This window comes from Aythya fuligula, chromosome 3, assembly GCF_009819795.1.
Source record: "Aythya fuligula isolate bAytFul2 chromosome 3, bAytFul2.pri, whole genome shotgun sequence".
NCBI classification, from domain to species: Eukaryota; Metazoa; Chordata; class Aves; order Anseriformes; family Anatidae; genus Aythya; species Aythya fuligula.
In genome coordinates, this window is record NC_045561.1 from 1,331,296 (window position 1) to 1,351,696 (window position 20,401).

General features: G+C 45.2%; 1 protein-coding gene across 2 annotated transcripts in view; it reads left to right on the forward strand.

The window, feature by feature from the left end:
• ANAPC1 (anaphase promoting complex subunit 1) overlaps window positions 1–13,259 on the forward strand; it is a 35,658-nt gene extending 22,399 nt beyond the window's left edge. For both annotated transcript variants that reach the window (XM_032184187.1, XM_032184188.1), the window contains exons 29-47: window positions 1,024–1,115; window positions 1,290–1,424; window positions 1,598–1,680; window positions 1,833–1,911; window positions 2,518–2,592; window positions 3,671–3,747; window positions 4,043–4,133; window positions 4,222–4,275; window positions 4,578–4,771; window positions 5,161–5,247; window positions 5,765–5,882; window positions 6,604–6,681; window positions 7,123–7,190; window positions 8,827–8,965; window positions 9,503–9,589; window positions 10,146–10,241; window positions 10,626–10,824; window positions 11,729–11,863; window positions 12,897–13,259. In XM_032184187.1, the coding sequence (XP_032040078.1) occupies window positions 1,024–1,115; window positions 1,290–1,424; window positions 1,598–1,680; window positions 1,833–1,911; window positions 2,518–2,592; window positions 3,671–3,747; window positions 4,043–4,133; window positions 4,222–4,275; window positions 4,578–4,771; window positions 5,161–5,247; window positions 5,765–5,882; window positions 6,604–6,681; window positions 7,123–7,190; window positions 8,827–8,965; window positions 9,503–9,589; window positions 10,146–10,241; window positions 10,626–10,824; window positions 11,729–11,863; window positions 12,897–13,012 (2,003 nt within the window). In that variant the 3' untranslated portion in view covers window positions 13,013–13,259. The remainder of the gene's footprint in view (window positions 1–1,023; window positions 1,116–1,289; window positions 1,425–1,597; window positions 1,681–1,832; window positions 1,912–2,517; window positions 2,593–3,670; window positions 3,748–4,042; window positions 4,134–4,221; window positions 4,276–4,577; window positions 4,772–5,160; window positions 5,248–5,764; window positions 5,883–6,603; window positions 6,682–7,122; window positions 7,191–8,826; window positions 8,966–9,502; window positions 9,590–10,145; window positions 10,242–10,625; window positions 10,825–11,728; window positions 11,864–12,896) is intronic.
• Window positions 13,260–20,401: the final 7,142 nt, after the last annotated feature.

Sequence of the window (20,401 nt, forward strand, 5' to 3'; positions counted from 1 at the left end):
AAGGAAAAGAAGCTACTGTGAATTGTGTGTTGGTACAGCAGAGAGCACTCACTGAATTCAGTAGAAGAAATCTAACAGTACTAGTTCTGGATCTATATGCTTATTCTATATGGAAGTTTTGTCTGAATAGAACTGATTTGGAGCTTCTGGGGGCTGCCAGTTATTTGGTAGAAGGACTTCTGTAACTATGTATTCCTTCCAATCCCGATGCCATAGATTTCTGCAAAAGTCCTGACCCTCTATAGCACTTGAGCAGACCTATTGTGCACTGTTCATCCAACAAATCTGGTGCTTCCCATGTTTCTCAGGTCTGCTATGAAGTAACTGTCACTGTAGAAACCAGATTAAGTCACTGGGTGGGAAAAACCACTTGCCTCTTGTAAGGACAGTCTTTTTGACTCGCTAGGTTGGTGAAAGTACAGTTGTCATTTCATAAATTCTCCTGTTCCTAGTTTTGTTGTTTAAGGCTTTCCAAACAGCATTCTTTGAGAACTGATTCAGTAAAGTTCTGACCTGAATTATGTCATCATTCTGTGCATAGTTTTTCTGATTTTATTTCTAACAGTTATGTTCTTGTTCATGTTTATGTGTAACTTTAGTTAAGAGACTGTGTGGTTTACTAAATAGAGAATTGAATAAATTTTAAGGGTGAGATTATATCTGTTATGTTTTTGGTAATCTGATATGTGCAGTCTTTTCTAGCAACAGCTTTTGAACTGCGCTGACGACATTTGGATAGGTTCAGAGATCTTCAAAGTATATGTAATTGTAACATGGCATTTTCACAGTCTTTGAACTCCAACCATATCCTCTAGCAATACATACTGCTTCTGGAGAGGTTTGCCATTTGGTGATGGATGGGTTAAGTGGCAATTGTTTGTAATTCCACGGAGAACTTCCCTGATTTTCTTGAAGGGATAGACTTTTTTTTCTAATTTTTGTTAGAAGTGTAATGCTTAATAAGACAATGTTTACTTAGCTGGAATTTTAAAAGATGAATTTTATTGTTTTGTTTTTCTCCAGGACGTCCGCCTGGACCTGAAATGGAGTACTGCACAGACAGAGAGTCCTATTCACTTGCATCTGGGCTAGCCTTAGGCATGGTTTGCCTGGGGGTAAGTGCCTCCTTTTCATTTCAACTGCAATTAGTAGAAGAATCATTATATATTGGGACAGGGGTAATGAGAATTGTTTCATCGTTGACCTGCAACTGGCTCTGGCTGAATGGATTTTTTTACCTCATATAGGAAGGCACTTGCATATTATGTCTTCTCTTCTTCACTCCTTAGCACGGCAGTAATTTGATAGGCATGTCCGACCTCAATGTGCCCGAGCAGCTTTACCAGTACATGGTTGGGGGCCACAGGCGGTTCCAAGCAGGAATGCACAGAGAGAAGCACAAGTCTCCCAGTTATCAAATTAAGGTATGTGTTGCTGATTTGCGCTCATCTAAACAGAAAACATTGGTAGCTTAGAAGTCTACAAATGTCTATGTCTCAGTGAACCAAGTGACTTGGAATGCTTATTCACATCACCTGCAGGCTGTTTGTTGCCTTCCTAATCAACTAGTCTGAAAGTATGCATTATGTTTTCACAGGAGGGAGACACGATAAATGTGGACGTTACTTGTCCTGGTGCCACACTAGCACTTGCAATGATCTACCTAAAGACTAATAACAGGTATTAACCTTGGAATTACTCAAACATTTTGCAGTAACTTGTGACAGGAGTTTAAAGGGCCATAATGTTGGCTTTGCTTTGTGTGGCTCACTCAGTTTTGTGCATTGCTGAAATATGATCCGGAAACCCTGTTCCTTTACTGTGCTCTGCAGATCCATTGCTGATTGGCTTCAAGCACCAGATACGATGTATTTGCTGGACTTTGTAAAACCAGAGTTTCTTTTATTGAGGGTGAGATTTTATTTTCTTGCATTTCTCAGTCTGCTGATACTAAAAATGTTTCTTATTTTAATGTCTTTAATTTTTAAATCCAACCCACATGCCTGTCATGCGGAACCCTTTATATAAATAGTGAGTCTCTTACTTGTCAGCCAGTTACACGTTCAAACAATCTCTGCTTGTAGTAAGACAGCTCACTTCTCGTTCTGTGCTAATGAGACAGAATTTAATGAGAAATATTTGAAGGATAAGTTTTATGCATGGTGTTAAATGAAACATTTAATAAATCTTTTTGTAGCTTTTCCGAAAGTAATTTCACAGATAGAAAAAACAAGTCAGGCTTCAGCATCTGCTATAAGTACATAATGTGCTTTTATTTCATTTTGCCAGCTAAAGAAACAGAACTTGCAAGGATTTATTTTGTGGTTCTTTTGTCTACAAGCAGAATTTTTATATTCTAAAATAAAAGCTGTTTTGTTGTTTCTGATACAAAGGCTGAGAAACAGTGAAGGAGCTGCTAATAGGTAGCTGGATTGTCTGTATTTCTGGATGCATTTAGTACATTAAAAATAATATTCATGTATTTGTATTATGTTTTGGCTTTATCACTTTTTTTAGACCTTGGCTCGATGCCTGATTTTGTGGGATGACATCTTGCCCAATTCCAAGTGGGTTAACAGCAACGTGCCTCAAGTAGGTATTTACACTTAAAGTGTTTACTTCCCGATTTTTCATCTTGCTGAATTGTTCTACATGTGTACATTGCTTTAGTAACATGAGCTGCACAATAAAATGAATGTTAATGTGCAGTATTTCCTTCATATAAGAAGCTTAATTTGGTTTAAGAGAGAGTGGGCTGGGCTAACAGTCCACACATTATTCTCTTATCAAACTAAGGCCAGATAAAGCTTCATAGGCCACTGAACAAAGGCAAAAAGGTTGAATGTAATAAACACAAATTGGAATATGGGAATTTCCGATTATATGTAAGGAAAAAAAGCCTTCACAGTGGGGGTGGTCAGACATAAGAAGAGAAGCCTGGGATCTCCATCCTTGAGGTTATTCAAAGCTAAATACATAAGGCCCCAACCAAACCTGATCTAGCTTTGAAAGGCCTTCCTTTGAGCAGTGGCTTTGGACCAAAGACTACCAGAGTTCCCATCCTGTGAGGTGTTTCAGGTGCTATTTGGCCAAAGAGTATAATGGAGACGCATTTTAAATTTGATACCAACATGACAGAGATGATAGTTACATTGGATTCCTGAACCACTATAGGAGACTCCCGTCTCATCATGGCAGAGGGGATGCGGCTCTTCAAAAAAAGGGGCCGTACTCCATATTGACTGGACAAGAAGCCAGTTGCAAAATTTTTCAATAGGGAGCTCAGCTATATTCCAAGATAGGTTGCATGGAGTTTTTAAGAGCAAATTAGATAATATCTATCAGAAATACAGGATGCAGATGGACTCCCTGGCCTCTCAAGGTCTCATCCTGTGATGAGCAATATCACAGTTCTGACACAACCTTGCCATTGCTTTAGAAATATCTAAGGAACCAGATAAACAAGCATTAAAAGGTGTCCGTTCTGGATCAGCAGTCCAATGGAGCAATAGCATGTGGAAGAAAAGCTGGAAGATTTGCTGGTTCAGAAAAACTAGCTTTTATATTCCTTTGAAATAAACCTGTTTTGTATCACGTATGAACCCTCAATGCCTAGAGTGTTTAGAAAGGTTCCTCTGAATTGTTTTTTCTCTTTTATGCTTTTTTATAGATCATAAGAGAGAACAGCATATCTCTTCATGCAACAGAGCTGCCTTCATCTGAAGACCTGAGTTTAGAAACACTGGCGTAAGTAACATGTAAAAGATCAGTTGCAGATAGAGGAGGATTGTACAAAGCCAAATTCTACTTCTGATAAAACACAGCTGAACTTTTTATAGAGATACCAGTATCAAAGAAATCTCTCCCTTGATATTTGGGGAATTTTATTCTCTGTTTTCTGTAATGCAGGGGTCTTTGTTTTTTTTCTCCTTTTCTCCCTCTCTTCTTTTCTCCCTCTCATTATAAAATAAGTTTGTGATGCGTACTCAGATTAAGAAAAAAGAGAAACATTTAGTCATTTCCTGTTTATGTTGCTTATTAGGCAAGCTCATGTCTACATCATTGCTGGTGCATGTTTGTCACTGGGATTTCGATTTGCTGGTTCAGAAAATCTGGCAGCATTTAACTGCTTGGTAAGAGCGTTTTTTTCTTCCCATCAACCCATAGAGCTGTAGCTTATCCTTTGTATCTCTATTTAGTAAGCATTTCTTTTCTTTCCAGTACAAATATGCAACAGATTTCCTGAAATGTTTGTCAGCACCAACAGCTTCTATAGTAAGTTCTTTCAAATTTTCTATCAATTAAAAGAAGGCTTTGTTGCATAACATACTTTGATTGCATTCGGCTGAAGCCTTAATGCAAACAAAAACATCCCTTTTGCTTCTCTGTATTACAGGCTATTTATAGAATGTGGCAGGGATATGAATCATTATTGTTAAGGACTTTGCTGGTTCTCTGCTCTCCTTTCTGTGGAGTGTGGTTTTCGAACTCTGGGGTAGAAAGCAGCATATTAGATGGACCAGAAGTGTGCGTTTGACCACAGAAATGTAATAATGCCTTCCTTATTCTACATGAAGACAGGTCACTATAATCTTGAAACATGCCTGAGTGTCTTGCTGCTCTCTCTTGCAATGGTGATGGCTGGCTCTGGAAACTTGAAAGTCCTTCAGCTTTGCCGTTTCATGCACAAGAAGACGGGTGGAGAGATGAACTATGGATTCCACTTGGCTCACCACATGGCTTTGGGGCTTCTCTTTCTGGGAGGAGGAAGGTAACTTGCCATTTCCAAAGGCAGTTCTTGATTCTGCAAGAACTTCTGTAAGAATATACCTTTCTTGAGGAAGCTGGAGCAATGTGCAATTTAGTATTTTATTGTTTTGCTTTAAACAATATGCCCATTCGTAAAGAATTTTCTATTTCAAATTAAACTCTTGTCTTCTAGATACTGCATTACTTAAATGCCATAGGAATGCTTTTGGCTTGTGTTTATTTCCTACTGCTACATGTTTATTTTGCCTGCTATGGGAACACATTTGTGAATTCCTTGCGTGTCTGCACTTTGCTACTGTCCTTCCCTCTTGCAGGAGACGAAAATATTTTGAACACCTGTGGTATTGGCCAGTGTTTGTTAGGACTAAAACTAATAATGTTTTTCAACAGATATTCACTGAGCACTTCAAATTCTTCAATTGCTGCTCTCCTTTGCGCTCTGTACCCTCACTTTCCTGTTCACAGCACAGACAATCGGTAAGGGTTTGCTATGGTTTATATTTCCTTAATTTTCAAGCAAAATCATCTCCTTACAATAGACGTTATACAGGGAGAAATCCTCTAGAATTATTTAGTCTGTAAATAAATTTTTGGAGGTTTAAAATAAAAATTGAAAAAAGAGAGGTAAGTGAAGATGTAAGACAATGGTAGTGATTGTTGATGAGTGAGGAAATGCAGGCAGGTTTCCTGAGGCCTCTACCCAATGTTACTATGACTTGGCTTTTCTAGTTTGCTCAGCAGAAAAAATAATAAATCACACAAAATCTGTTCATTTATGATGCCTAATAAGTAATAGTTAAGATTCATGAAATCGCATCCCGTTAGCTGAAGCATACCATGTTAAAGAATTTTTTTAAACCTACTCAATTACTTCAAATTTCGCTTTAGTTCATTCAACAGCTGTATGGGGTTATTGAGCTGTGTGTGGTTTGGTATTTGGGGATTATTCCATGCCTGTACTGTACAGCGTTGAGTTGCCTATTCCCACGCACAGGTATCATCTTCAGGCTTTGCGTCACTTGTACGTGCTGGCGGCAGAACCAAGGCTCTTAACACCTGTTGATGTGGACTCAAACACTCCTTGTTATGCACTGATAGAGGTTACATACAAGGTAAGGAGTGAAGGCGTTTGAGAAGGTGTGGGAGACAACCGAAAACTGATACACCAAAGCTGTGCTATTTTCATTGTTGTGGCCAGCAGTCTTGGGTTTGTTTTCAAGTTGTGGTGGAGATGAGCCTGATTCTTTAGGCAAATAATTGAAGGGCTGTGTTCAGCCCACTCACGCATTACATGTGCTTTGATGACATCTTGGGAGCAGAATACAGGACAAGTAAAAGGCACCACAAAGTCTTCAAACAGTCAAGTGTATAATAACTGACCCAGGGACACAGTTCTCATCTTTATAAAGAGGAAGGACTTTCAAAGGCACAGAGGTGTTTGGAGCCATCTGTGTTTTTAAAAGCCCACTTCTGATTCTGCTGACACTAGAACTGCAGCGCAGATCCCCTGTGGGGCAGACAGAGATGCTGAGGTTCTGCTTCTTGCTGTAGGATACCCCTATTCATAGTATAGTTTATTTCTCAAACCTTTGAATTTCAATTGATGTGTGACTGATTTGCATGGTGTTATGTATTGATCCACCCGTGGGAAATATATCTTTAATTTAGGCTTAGGTTTTGTGACATAAAAGGCAATGCTAAGACATGTATTTACTCAGAGCTCAGCAACAGAAACTGACTGACCTCTGCAACAGAGTTGTTGTGAAACCTGCATTTTCTTTCTTTTCATGCAAAAATCTTTACTAATACATGAATCCTGGTGGCATTTTGAAGGGCACGCAGTGGTATGCAGAAGCCACTGAGGAGCTGATGGCACCCACACTTCTTCCAGAGCTTCACTTACTGAAGCAGGTAAAGAAAGTCTCTGTTTAATGAGGAATTTAATCACCTGGTTTTTGTGCTGCACACTGTTTCTGCAGGAACACTTTGAGGCTTTTCTTTGATTTCCTGTCCAACCATAGCCAGACTCTGGGCAAAGCTGTCCTATAGCAGTGGCTCAGAAGACAATTATGTTGCTATGGAGGGCGTGTGCTGTCTTGTGCCTCATGCTTCTCTTCAGTCTTGACCATCACATTTTCAAGATCTGTTGTAGCAGGGAGTTCCCTGTGCTGGGAGGTCTCACTGTAGGAGAGACAAAGCTAGGTCCTCTTACTTCTGTGTTTTCAGGGTGGGTAGCACGATAAAAGGGCATTTCCGCTTGTAATGGCAGAGAAAAAACTATAGGCTTATGTAGAAAACCCTTACTTTTATGATTCTGGTTATACCTAGTAATAAAAATGCTTGCGTTGACAGATCAGAGTGAAGGGACCACGGTACTGGGAATTGCTAATAGATTTAAGCAAGGGAACGAATCATCTAAAGTAAGTATTATTTATAATGCTTAACTGAATAATGGATTTGTAGTAATTAAAAAAAAAAAATACAAAACTCCCATACTTGTAACACCTACGGTTTGGAAAGAAGTCTGGTTTTGATCGGTTCACTGTTGTTCATTTGACAGTACAAGTGAAGAAAGAAACTGCGTAGTTGGTTTCACCTGTTGATGTGAATAATTCATGCAAAAACAGGGCAGGGGAAAACCTGATAGTAAAAACCGCAGATATTGGTAGCAGGATTGAGCAGTACCAGAAACCATCTTAATCTCATAGTTTTAGTTTAGTTTTGAGTTGATGTGATGTCATGTTTCCCAGACTGTTGATACAGTAATTAGCTAGCAGTTACCGCTTTGTGAAATACTATTTTTCTGATGTTACGTGAAGTATACAAAGCGCTGCTTACTGCATGTTAACTCTCCATTGGGCAACTGTGAAAAACAGAAATTTTACCGGAATACAGTATCTGTGAGTAAAATCATTCTCATGTTTGTGTTTTTAGCAGCCTTCAGTGTAACTTGTCGCTGTGAGTAGTACAGAAGAAGCCAGCTGCATCTTTCATCAGCAGCATGGTTGTTCTAGTTACATTAACTGCCACCATTCAGATTAAATTAGGCACTACAATGCAGCGGCTGTTGGTCCGTGCCTTTAAAGATAACAAACAGAACTGATGCAGAGTGCAGAGTCCTCCAGATCAGCGGGCACATACTGACTCATCTACTGCACCAGAGCTGGCAAAAGTCAGCTTTGTCCGTCTGGGTTGAACACTTGTGTGTCCAAAAAGAGCCTGCCTCTACTGCCCTAGCAGAAAGCAGTGTGGGTGACAGGAACTTGCTGATTTTCGGAGTATCTGCTCTCTGGGTCTCCAGATGCTTTGAGTCTGTCAGCTGTCCTCTCATGTCACCACACTGGTAGTATTGTCATGTCCTGAGCCCTTTAAAATGGTAGGGATCTGACTAGCAGTGTTTTGGAGGCAAATGCATGTGTGAGAAATCTTTTTTTCATATCTTATTACATGTGAGTTGCTGCTGTGTTGTTATGCTAAGCAGTTAGTTTCAATACAGATAATTCAGTTATTTTAGGGATGCCAGTGCCTACAGTTAATGGTGCAACTGATAGGCTAAATCAGGTGAACACGCAGCTGCTTTGCAATAGTGTAACTTTGAACTGCTGCACGCTTCTATTTGTAGGCTTGGTCAGGAATGTGAGTGGGGGGGGATTTTTGTGTGGTTGTTGTTTTTTTCACATTGAGGAAGGACTTCTTCACTGTCACAGCATGCCCTTAAAGCCTTTAAGGCATGCCAACTTGCATGGTTTTCCTTGGTGCTGAAAATTTATCCTTTAAGAGTCCAACAAGAAGCAGCAATGGCTTCAGGAAATTATATTCCTTCTATCAGTGGGCTCACCTGTTTTTCTTCACCATTGCCTGCCACCACATCACAATTTAATAGCAGCCCTCCCCTGAAGATACCAAAATTTCTGTGTATACACAAGTTTAAATAATCAGGGCAAAGTATGAATGGGGATATTATCATATTTGGGCTGTTGGAGTTCATATTTCTTTTGCAGGTCTGCCTCATTATGTACATCTGTCAGTTTACAGTAAACCCCCTTGTTATTTCAGATCGATTCTTTCAAAGGGTGGCATCTTATATGTGAAGCTGAGAGCTGGGCAACTCTCGTACAAGGAGGACCCAATGGGCTGGCGTAGTCTCTTAGCACAGACTGTTACCCACCGAAACTCTGAAGCTCGAGCATTCAAGGTATGGCTTCCAAATTAGTTCTCTGGCTGGTGCAGGGCAACACTGAGACCTCTACTAACACAGACAGCGTGGCACATACAGCTGAAAGCTGGTAAAACTTTGTTAAAAACAGGTCTAGCAGTAAAGTGATATCACCTCAGAGGTGTGTTCTGAGGACAGGCTGGCAGGGAAATGGGAATGCCACCTCTGGAAAGGCTGAGGAAAGCACAGCCAGGTCATGCTGTGTTACTTATTTCCAGCAGAGAGCTCTGCCGCCAGGTTACGAGTACTTAAGTTATTTGCTTTGCTTGAGGGAGAGGAAGTCTAGTGTCTTTCACAGGGCATGGGATGAGCTTAGGCCAAGAGCAACCATGCAAATGTATTTTTGTCATGGACAGACAGAAGTGTTGGACAGATTTTGGCTATGATATGCCTTACATAGGTTGCAGTTTTTTCAACTGAATGCTGGGGAAGGAAAGGATGGGTATAAATTGCTATTTCATTTGTGTGATAAACCAAAAAGTTCAATTTAAGAGTATGTTTTGATCTATTTTTTAGCCAGAAGCAATTTCAGCTTTCACTTCTGATCCTGCTTTGTTTTCGTTCGCTGATTATTTTTGCAAACCAACTGTGAACATGGGCCAGGTATGATGTCTAGATGTGGACTAGCACAGTTTCTCATTTTCATGAACAAAAGGTGGGAAAAATCTGTGTTTAAATGAGAAGAACAGAAATTAGTCCTTCAGGTAGTGGGGATGGGGAATATTCTAAGGGATGTTTTGCAGTTCAAAGATGCAGAACAGTGTTAATCTTGTAGGTGTTGTTATTTTTCCATTGGTTAGGTTCATGAAGTTACAAAATAAGAGTTGTATTGCATTCATTGCAGAATGTGTTTAACAAATACCCAGAGCCCTGTTTGCTGTCCTGCAGCATTTAGGTGGAGTCACTCCAGAAGGGTTAGGGGTTTGCACTGTATTTCTCTGCACAAAATGGCTTAAGGGATGGAGTAAAATACAACTGTGTTATGCCTAGTTTTAATAAGCATGAGAATGAAAGCAAGCTGTGTCGCATTGTTAGCTATCATTAATTTATGGAATGTTAGTGCATGGGTTAACTTTAATGGAAGGAATGCAAGTAATGTAAGAACCTGAAATAAATTGTACCTAGCATGTGCACTTTGTAAACATGTGTCTTTTATCAGAAACAGGAAATCCTGGATCTTTTCTCTTCAATTCTTTATGAGTGTGTTACCCAAGAAAATCCAGAGATGCTGCCCACATACATAGCAATAGATCAGGTGGAGTAAATACTATTTATTTATTTATTTATTTATTTATTTATTTATTTATTTATTTTAACTATGCTTAGGCATAAGAGTATTGTTTGTTGCGTGCATTTTTACAGAGAACCGAAAGGAAGAACAGGGCATATGTTAATGAGCTTACATGGAGACAGCAGCAATTTTAAAAGCAAACTGGAAAATAGTCTAAGGTTGCGAAAACTATAAGTAATTCTTGTGTAAACAAGAAACATTAGCTGGCAGCTCTTCTAAGTAGGTGCTCAGAAGGGGAGCCCCTGGAGTTGAGGGGTGTTTAGGATTTCTTTTGTGTTTATGACAGCAACATTTCTTTCATCCTCCAGTTCCTATTCTCACAGTCACTTTGTATTTCCTCTCTACTAGGCTGTGAGGAGATTAGAAAGAAGAGAAATGTCTGAGACATTTGAGCTGTGGCAGATAAAGCTGGTGTTAGAATTTTTCAGTTCCAGAAGTCACCAGGAGAGGATGAGAAGGAATCCAAACCGAGGACTGTTCATGAACTCTGAATTTCTGCCTGTGATGAAGTGCACTATTGATAACACTCTGGATCAGTGGCTTCAAGGTATAGAGCAGATGACTTTAATCCTACAGCTGCGGTCACAATTCAGCATTCTTGTCTTCTTACTGATCTGTATTCCCAAAGCCCCAGGTTGACTTTTGCATCAAAAGTACTGAAAAATTATTATAACTGAAGTGCCAATGGATGTTAGCATAAAGCAACTTCTTTGCGTTGTATTTTAGCCTTAGGAAGATGTATCACGTACCTGAGACAAAAGTTTTGTTTTCAGAATTGAGGGGAAGACTTCAGTAACAGTTTACAGAAAGAGATCTAAAGTCATGCTCATGTACTGCTGCTTTGTAACTGTCTCTTTCCTATCTTGCCTACCAATGTATTGCTTAGGCTTTCTTTAACTTGCTACTGGAAGTCAGTCAGGGAAATACTGGATTGTTTTAATCTGTTTGCCTCACAGGTGGCTAGATAGAATTGTTAATATAAGCTTCAGTTACTGCCCTCAAAACCATTGTTCCTTAATTCTCATAAATACTGCCACAAAAAAAAAAAAAAGCATAAAAGCTTGAAGTGTTCTCTGGCTGCTTAGTGATACTGCAATTTGAAAAAAAAAATCTAGTGATATTACGAATTATGCATGATGGCTATATTGCACGGAAGGTTTAATTACTGTTGAAGTCTATTGTGCTATGCAGGGAAAATGCTTTCCTAGTATTTCATTGGGAGAGTTTTCTGGGAGCAAGAGTGAGGGATGACCACAGCACATAGGGGGTGTAGGATAAAAGCTGGCCATGGCAGAAGGAAAGAGGTTTACAGACAAACTCTTAGCCCACCTTCTGTGGGGAGGTGGAGATTCTTTCAGCAGGCTCCTCCTGATGAAATACTGTTGTCAGTCTTTTCTGTTACCACCCTCACATGCTCCCTAAATTTCATCAGCATGTCTTATGTGTTATAGCTGGAGGGGACGTCTCCCTGCATTCCTACTTAAGCGGGCAGCCTACAGATGAATCTCAGCTGAGCATGCTGGCTTGCTTCCTCATTTACCACTCTGTCCCAACACCAGGACAGCTGGCAGCTGGAGGCTTGGAAGGTAAGGCCAGAGTGTGAGACAGCACTCTGAACTTACGTAGACACACGCTTTTGGGTTTGGTCTTGTATTCTGAATGGAGTACATTCTGTAAGTTAGGTGACAGTGGGCGTTTCCTTTGAAAGCTGCTATGTTGATTTTTACTCTTGGTTAATTGCCTTGAATGTGAAAATAGACAGTAGAGTCTTTATGCAGGAGTGGAGGAGCCAGAACTAGCCAATATGAAGAAGTCTTGGCTTTCGTCTGGCCTACAGGAAACAATATCCTCACAGGCAGAACCAGATAAGACAGCCTGTGGCAGGGGAAAGCATTTCTCTTGTTAGGCTAGCCATGTCCTGAATGTCCTTAAATCTCTTTCCTCTAAGTACCTTGTTATAGCGATTACTTTTTCTTCCAGGTTTCCAATGGTAATCTATTTTGGGATGCAGAGAACTCCTGGGCCCTTTCTTAGGCAGCTTTTCTTTTGCCCTCCATCAGTCCAACCTGGGGAAATACCAGTCCGCCTCCGCTTGCCTCAGGAGTGACTTGGTTTCTCAGGTTGCAAAAGAAATGCAGCTGGGCTTTGATTTGGGGAACTCTGTGGCTTGCTCAGGGGTGTGAAATGAATGTCACTACCTCAGTGGTGAAAGGAATCTGTTGCTGAAAGCCACAGCCCCTGGCCCAGGAGTCCTGTGGAGGCCATGGCAAACTGAACATCCAGGCTAAGGCATCTCCTCTTGAATTTTTTCTGGTCAAGTGACTGGGTATCTGTTCAGGTCAAAAGGCCTTCATGGAAATCCTGTTTTTTTTGTGTCCTCTCTACCTGTTATAAACCTCTGTTTTGGGAGTTCCTGGCCATATTAATCAAATTCAGCATTTCTTAAAATTCTGTTATAAAAACTTACTTTTTGACTCGCGTTGCAACAAAATTAGTAGCACATCTCCAGAAATACACTATGAACCCTGGCTGACTCTTCTTACTGTCTTGTTAGTTCCTTTACTGGGCAAGTGTTACACCAGTATGCGATAATTTTCTTTCGTTCTATGATCTTTTTAGGAAGCACAAACTTCTCTGAGCTGCTTTTGAAGTTCAAGCAGTTGAACATGCCGGTTCGTGCGTTACTAAGGCTCGCTCCTCTGTTGCTTAGAAATCCGCAGTCCATGGTGCTGTAATTACACTGGCCTGGAAGTCTGCAGCATTCATTTTACACGAGCTTACTGAATGACAGCCAGTGTGTTGTTCCATGCTATTCAAAAACATACAGGTAAAATGTACTTAATTTTGTAACTTCATAAACAACTCGAACTTCAAACTTGTCCCCAGCTGTGGTGACTGACGGGGAGTTATTTATAAATTGCTACATGAGTAAAAAGAATTGTGTAAAAGTGAACTAATAATAAATTTACTTTTGTAACTAAAGATTATTTTCAGATGCGTCTTTTGTGGTGAATTCTGAAAAGACCTTGGCTGAGAACCATATAATTTCCTTACTTTTTTCATAGTTTCTTTGTTTGTGATGTATCTTAATCCACTTCCATGAGGTACAGTAGATTTTAGAAGACAGGCAGCCCAGAAGACGCCAAACTTGCTTTTCCTCTTGGGTCTCAGGCTGGTAAGGAAAGGAAGCCACCTGCCACACCGCTCACATTTTGCCAAGTATGCTTTTCAAGAAATGGCATGATCTTTCAGTCTTTCTTTTTATTTTTTTTGTCTCGTAAATGCTACTGTACATCTCTTTCGTAAGCACTCCATGAGTCTAAATTGTTTTGCTCCCACTCTTTAAGTGATATACTCAATATTGCACTGTTTACATCTTTTCTTTTTCTTTTCTAATCTTTGTTCTGTAATTAGTCAGTTGCTGCTGAGAAAACACCTGCCTTCACTATGTTACGTTATGTCTGGGCAAGAACTGAAACTTGTTACAGACAATTTAAATAATTGGGCATTCGTTTGTGTTTCCTTCATCTCTGCTATGATGCCTTATGTATTTCCCCAGAGCACTGAACTTGGAGCACAGCTGGGTCTATATTTGTTCTGGGCAGACAAGTCACTTAATTTTTCATAAAACAGGTGGAGTTACTCCAATAAAAGCAGCCAGAGGTTGAATGATTACTACTAGAAAAGCAGCCAGAGCCAAGCTGTTGGACTTGCTTATTCTGAAATTTCAAATTTGATCTTTTTCTGTGGGACTTATGCTCATCTCGATCCCCTTTTGTTCCAAACCCTCGAGTAGGGGAGCCAGAGGGCCTTAGGGAGGGGAGAAATGGATGAAGACAACTAGGAGTGATCATGAAGAAAGCATGAAATAGAAAGAAATCTACAACCTTTCTCAATGTTATTAAAAACAACATTTGACTATTAAACAAGGGTTTCAGTGGCTTTAAGATGGCCTGAAGCAAGGACCTGCATACCAGCCAGGTCGATCTGATGCCAAATCCCAACCTCTCCCCTTCTTAAAGTTGTTCAGAAGTTGATCTGATTTCCTTGGGCACCCACTGTAGGAAAGTCGGAGTTGTGTTCCAAGGGAGGTTAACCACCATGACGGACAAAGCACAAAACTCAAACGCAGCTGCCCTGGAGCTGCAGGTCAGGCGCAAGCCCCCTTCCCTAACATATCTGTGGGCTGCACAGCTCCTCGTGCTGGCAGGAGGAAGCAAGCGGCTGGATTTTCTCCACTGCACCACATGGCCCAGGGCTGCCTGATTCTCCTGGTCCCATTGCTGGCTCTGGCCCCTAGCTCCAGAGGTCAGAGCAGGGTTGCAGAAGAGGATGAGCCTGACACAGTGCATTCACGGGTGGAGCAGCAAGGGCAAGAGGAAACCAGATGTGTCCTGAGGGAAGTTCCTGCCCGGAGTGCGCAGGGAGGTGGCGCAGTCCTGGAGGCAAGGACGTGCAGCTGAGATGTGGGAGAGGAGAGGGGAGCACCTCACAGCACCTTGCTGACAGCTGGAAACCAGAGGCAGCGGGGTTTAGTTTGCTGAAAAAGAAAAACAAAACCCACCTACTCTAAAGGCACCTCCTTTGTTGTGTGAGTGACATAAACCATTAAGAAAGAAGTGTGGAAAGCCCCGCTTCTCTCGCTTGACATCAAGCCACACAGTCCTGCCTGCTGGAGTCCTGTGTTGGTGGCTGCCACCTGGGTGCGTGTGCTCCCCGACTTGGCCTGACCTGCTGCCTTCCCCAGGACTGCAGCTCAGGCCAGGCCCTGGGGTGCAGAAAGAGCCCGTGTCCCTGGAGCCTGAGGTGCCTCAGATGTCCTCAGGGTGCTTTTTGAAGCCGTCAGCCAGAGCACATTGCTCGAGCTAACTCACTGTGGGAGATGGAGTTCTGGGACCTTCTTGGTTTTGGTTCTGCCCTTTGTGCTCCTGCAGAGTGTCTTCCAACAGGAGGCTTACACAGGGCATCAACACCTGATGCTTGCCCGGTGGCGAGGTGCGGAGCTGTGACTGGCAGTGAGGAAAGCTGTGGCAGATACCCTTACTGCTGCCTGTAACACGTACCTGGGGGTGCACAGGCCCCTGGTTGCAGCTTGGGGAAGTTTTTCTTCCTCCTAAATTGCAGAAATGTGACGCATCAAACACTCACTTCCCAAAGCAAATAAACCCGTGCTTTCCCCAGCTCCCCGCCCGTGGCTTTATGAGGACAAACATTGTGTTAGCCTCCCGAAGCCCACACCACAAATAAATAAAAGAATCGCACGGGATTAGCTGCTGCTTCCTTTGCCCTGTGCATGCTGGGGGTGGAAAGAGCATACAGCAAAAACGCTGGACTTCAAGAAACAAACCAAAGGGGTGGCGTGCTGGTGCCCATCTCTCTGCTGTGTGATGGGTGAGGTTTTGGGCACGGCGCCCGCAGCCCGTGTCCCCCTCTTGGTCACAGTGGCACCAGAGACCAGTGAGGGCAGATGCCGCTCCAGCTGGCCAGGCACCGAAACCAAAAAGCAAAGGTGGTTTGGAGCCAGCCTGCGTGGGGAGAGGTGAGGATGCTCGTGGGTCCCCCTGTGCTAGCAGCCCATCCCGGGGGCTGCCTGCAGCTGCTGAGCCTCGGGAAGGAAGGCGAGCGCGTGGGTGTGCGTGTGTGTGCGAGCCTCTCTCGAGCTGCATGAAGCCGAGAGGCTTCCTGTTTCCTTTTTAAGGTTTAACAGAATTTGAAAGCAGCCACCGCCGCGACCTGGACCAATGATCTGGGCAGAGCGGCGGGGGAGTTTCGGCTCGGCGTCTCTGGCGCCCGTTACGAATGCCAGCCTCGCTCCCAGCCCACGTGGAGCCTGCGCTCACTCCCGGTGCCTGCTCCGCTGCCCGGCCAGGGTAAGGTGCTGCTTGCTGCTGGGGACAGATCTTTGCGAGCCGTGTAAAATGCTGAGCGTGGTTCCTTTCTCTGCCGGTCATCTCAATTGCAATTTCATGCATGTTACCTGCTGCAATTTAAATTGCAAAAGTACATATACGTGTTTTTTGCAATGTCCGTGATCCTCGCACTGCTGTTTGCTGCTTGGGCTGGGCTCTGCTCTCGGCTCAGGGTGCGTTATATGAATTTTGTGTTTAGATTGCAAGCAGTCTGCTTGTGGGTGCTGTGGAGATGCAGGTGGGGGAGCGGGGTTCGGAGGGGGATGGCAGGGAGCTGGGTTTGGAGGAGCTGGGAGTCCCTCCCTGTACAGCTGGGGCCACACGGGGTGTCTGGGGCTCTTCCCCTGTCTCCTTCCCGCATCTGGCACAGCCAGGGACCGCAGCCGGGCTGCCTCGAGCCGTGGGCTGACACCCACAGGGCTTGGTCACCATTCTGGGGGGGTTTCACACAGCGTTCACCACCTCTTTGCATACTTCCCCCTGGGCTTTGGGTGAGGACCAGGGGACAGCACTCAGGGCCTCTCCCTTTTCTTCCTTTTCTTCCTTTTCTCATATTTGAATTCCTGGCGCTAAGGGAGAGGTGAGCACACGGTGACCCCAGCCCCAGCGGGCCCCTCAGCATCACCCAGCGCCCATCACGTGGCAGCCCCCGCACCCTCCCAGCCCCAAAACCACAGCTTTTCCCTTGGCTTTCCCAAATCTCCTGCAGCCTCCCATTGCCCTGTGGGGACCACTGGCTCCCCACTGCCGTGTGGCCGCTGAACTGCGGCGCCTTTTCAAAACCCGGCCGGCCCAATCGGCGCTTTCTTCCCCCCAAAGTTCCCTTTTTCGTGTGGCGCGCCCGCTGCCCCGCCGGTTTTTTGGCAACAGTGACCTCTGTCGGCACCACCACCCGGCCCCGCTGCCACCATGCAGTCACCCACGTCTCCACCCTGGCCCCCGGCCTCGCTCCCCCATGGTTTCTGAAGCAGAAATGGGGAGAATCACTCAAATAGTGGAGAAAATGGTAGCGGGGAGCGATCCCGGCTTGCGTCGGGTGAGCGAGCGTCGCCGCGCGCCCAAATTGGCCCCGGTGTGTAATTGCCTCTTGCAGCCAGGGCAGGGATTTCGGTAAACATGCGTGCTGGGGAGCAGCTGCCAGCGATGATCAGAACCGGAGAAAAGTTACCGAAAGGTCTCCCAAGGACAGCCCAAAAACTGAAAACCTGGCGGGGATTTAATTTGTGAACAGCGCAGCTCAGCCTCCGTGACTCATGTAAATAGCGATGTTACAACCACTGACTAATCCTGATAGCACTTTCTGTGAATGTTTAATCTCCATTCAAGTTTCAGATGAGTATTTTTTACAATTAAAAAAAAAATACATATACAGGTGATTTTACGGGAAAGAGGTGAAGGAAAGGTTTGGGCTCTGCAGGGCACCAGCTTGGGGCCAGTTTTGGCCATGTTCAGCCCATGGAAGCAGCCCCCCTGCCTCCCTGCACTCTGCTCTCACATCTGTGAGGTGGCAGCGGCCATCCCCAGCCCTGCACACCCAGGCATGGGCTTTGGGCAGCCTGGAAGGTGCTGGAAGCAGGAGGGAGAGCGCGAATATCACCATCTGATCCGGCATGCGCGCAGCACGGCAAGGTGCTGGGGATGTGGCCAAGTAGCCAGCATCAGCCCCACTCGTGCTCCCTCCAGCTGTTAAATCCTGCACACACACTCCTGCAGTGGGGCTGGCCGGGGCAAGTTGTGCTGTGCCGTGCTGTGCCGTGCCATCCCGTGCCATGCCAGAGGTCCAGGCACCACTCAGCAGTCAGGGACCGTCCGCAGGTGGCGGCGAGTTTTGGAGGAATGTCACGGCGCAGCGGGCCGGGGGAGTGACTCAGAGGTGCTTTAGGTCTCTGTGGTTTTTCTTTCATGGTTTTGCTGTGACTTAGCGACTTGTTTTTCGCTCCGCGGGAAGGCAGGTGCTGGCATGCTGGGCGGGCACTCACCGGACCCAGGCTTCGGAGGGCTGGGAAGGGTTTTGGACACAAGACTCTCACCAGCATGTTGTCCATCCCACGGGATCCTGTCCAGCTGCAGGTTTCTGAACAAGGAGGGGTTGATCCACTTGGTGCTGCAGTCTCTACTTGGACAGACAAACACCCCAGAGGTGCCAAAAACCCCGACCCAAGGTGGCGATGCCACTTGCTGGGATGCTCCTGCAGCCCTTCCACCCAGCAGGGGCTGCCAGTGAGACGGGGCTGGGGGGTCCCTGCTGCCAGAAGCACCCACCAGCTTTACTTTTTCTTTGTTTGTTTTCTTCCCCAGATCTTCTTCCCTGGGTTTTGTTTTTATTTTTTTTCTTCTGCCGAGCCTGCACACAGCAGGGCGTTCTCCCACCTCCCGCTGCACCCGGGGCACACCGCCAGCGCTCCCCGGCTGCAAACTTTCCACCAGGTTCTTTTTTTATTTTATTTTCTCTTTGGAAGGAAAATTGGATTTTTGACAGCAACAAAAAAAAAAATATTTACCGAAAAAAACCCAACCGCCTAATTTTTGCAGCAAATGGTCTTTTCATAAAGCTCACCGCGAAGCATGCGCCTGCACGCTGGAGGGGCTTGGGGGTTTCTGACTAATGGCTGTTGAAGCTCTGCCAAAAAACATCTTTTTCCACAGAGCTGATGATGACAACAAGGACTTTTTCTGGTTTTGTTGCAATATTTAGGGGGAAGGAGGCAGGAGAGCAGGACAAGCATTCTCCAGCCTGCAATGCATCCACACGTGCCACCCCCTCCTGCTCCCCGGGCCTGTCAGTGTTGCCATTTCACCCCTAAAACTGAAATTTCACCTTTTTGTGATAACCCAAAGTCAAAATGGCCCAAAATTATGATGTGGAGGGAGGCTGGTGGTGGGGGGAGGCTCTGCCCCACCTGGGCTGGAATGCAGGAGCAATGCTCGCAGGGTGACTTCTGCCCCCAGGTCAGATGCTTCCCACCTGCTGGGTGCGCTGAAATCCCAGCCCTGCTTCTTGGGGCGATGTCCGGGTGTTGCAGAGCACAGCACGAGCAGGGCAGTGGGGGCAGAAGGCACCGTGCTTGGATGCCTCCTGCCTCAGCAGGTCCCGGGTTCACTTTGGGGCTCTCCATCCCTTGAGCTGCAGCCAAGCTGGCCAAGAAACGGCACGGCGCTTCCAGCGCAAGGCTCCCCCGGCCGCATATTGAAACCATTAGGAGGGAGGGATCTGGTTCTGCTCCCTCTCCCTTTCCTCCCTCTCTCTGTGATGCAGCGGGCGCTGAGCATGGAGCCACTTGGGCAGCAAGTGCACGTTCCCACAGCCCCTCACAGCTGGCGAAAACCAACCCCCTCCACCCCCAGCAAGAGCGGCTCCTTGGGCTGATATCTGAGAGCAAACGCAAGCGTGTCCAAAAACATCAAGCCCTACCCAATCAACCCTGTTCTCTGCGCATCGCCACCGAGGCCAGGAGCATCTCGGCTGCAGCTCCGCTCAGGGAAGGGCTGCTGTCTGGTGCCAGCCCCTAGTTTGGAAGCAGGGTGGCTCTGAGCAGGGCTGGGGTTCGCTGATTCAGACAGCCCCTGCTCTGCAACCCCTCCGCCACCGCGTGACTAATTCCTGGACTCGCTCTGAATCAGAGAGTAAAAACATGCCGGTAAGGCATTTTCGGGTCGGTTTATTTTCTTGAAACAAATAAGACCCGTACCCCTCGCCGTGCCCAAATTATGCAAAGCAGGCATCAGCAGCAAGAAATGGGGCAGGCATGGGGGCAACACGTAACGGCAGCTAGGGGCGGCCCGCTTTTGGGGAGAAGCCCCTGGGAGCAGGGTGTGCGAGGGCAGCGGAGCTGTGCTGCAGCCACCACGTGCCCGTGGCTGTGCTGGGTTTCCCTGCCCCGTGGCTTCCGCGCCGTGCTGGAGGTAGCATGTGTTTGGGATATGTTTTTTTTTTTCTTTCTTTCTTTTCCCTTCTCTTGCTTTTTAAAGAAATTCATTTATCCCCACAAAGCCTGATGTCAGCAACTTTTACTCCCCTCCGCGCCTGACATTTAATAGGTCTTGTTTTGAATGGCAGAAAATACGGCTTAGTAGTTAAATAAGGCAGGAGAGGAAGAGAGGGAACGGCATCGCCAAGAGCAGTAAGATCAGCCAAACCGCAGCGAGCGCAGGGCTGCTCCTCCCGCCCCTGCTGGGAGCTGCCTGCGATCGGGAGCCTCACTGCAGGGCCGCCAG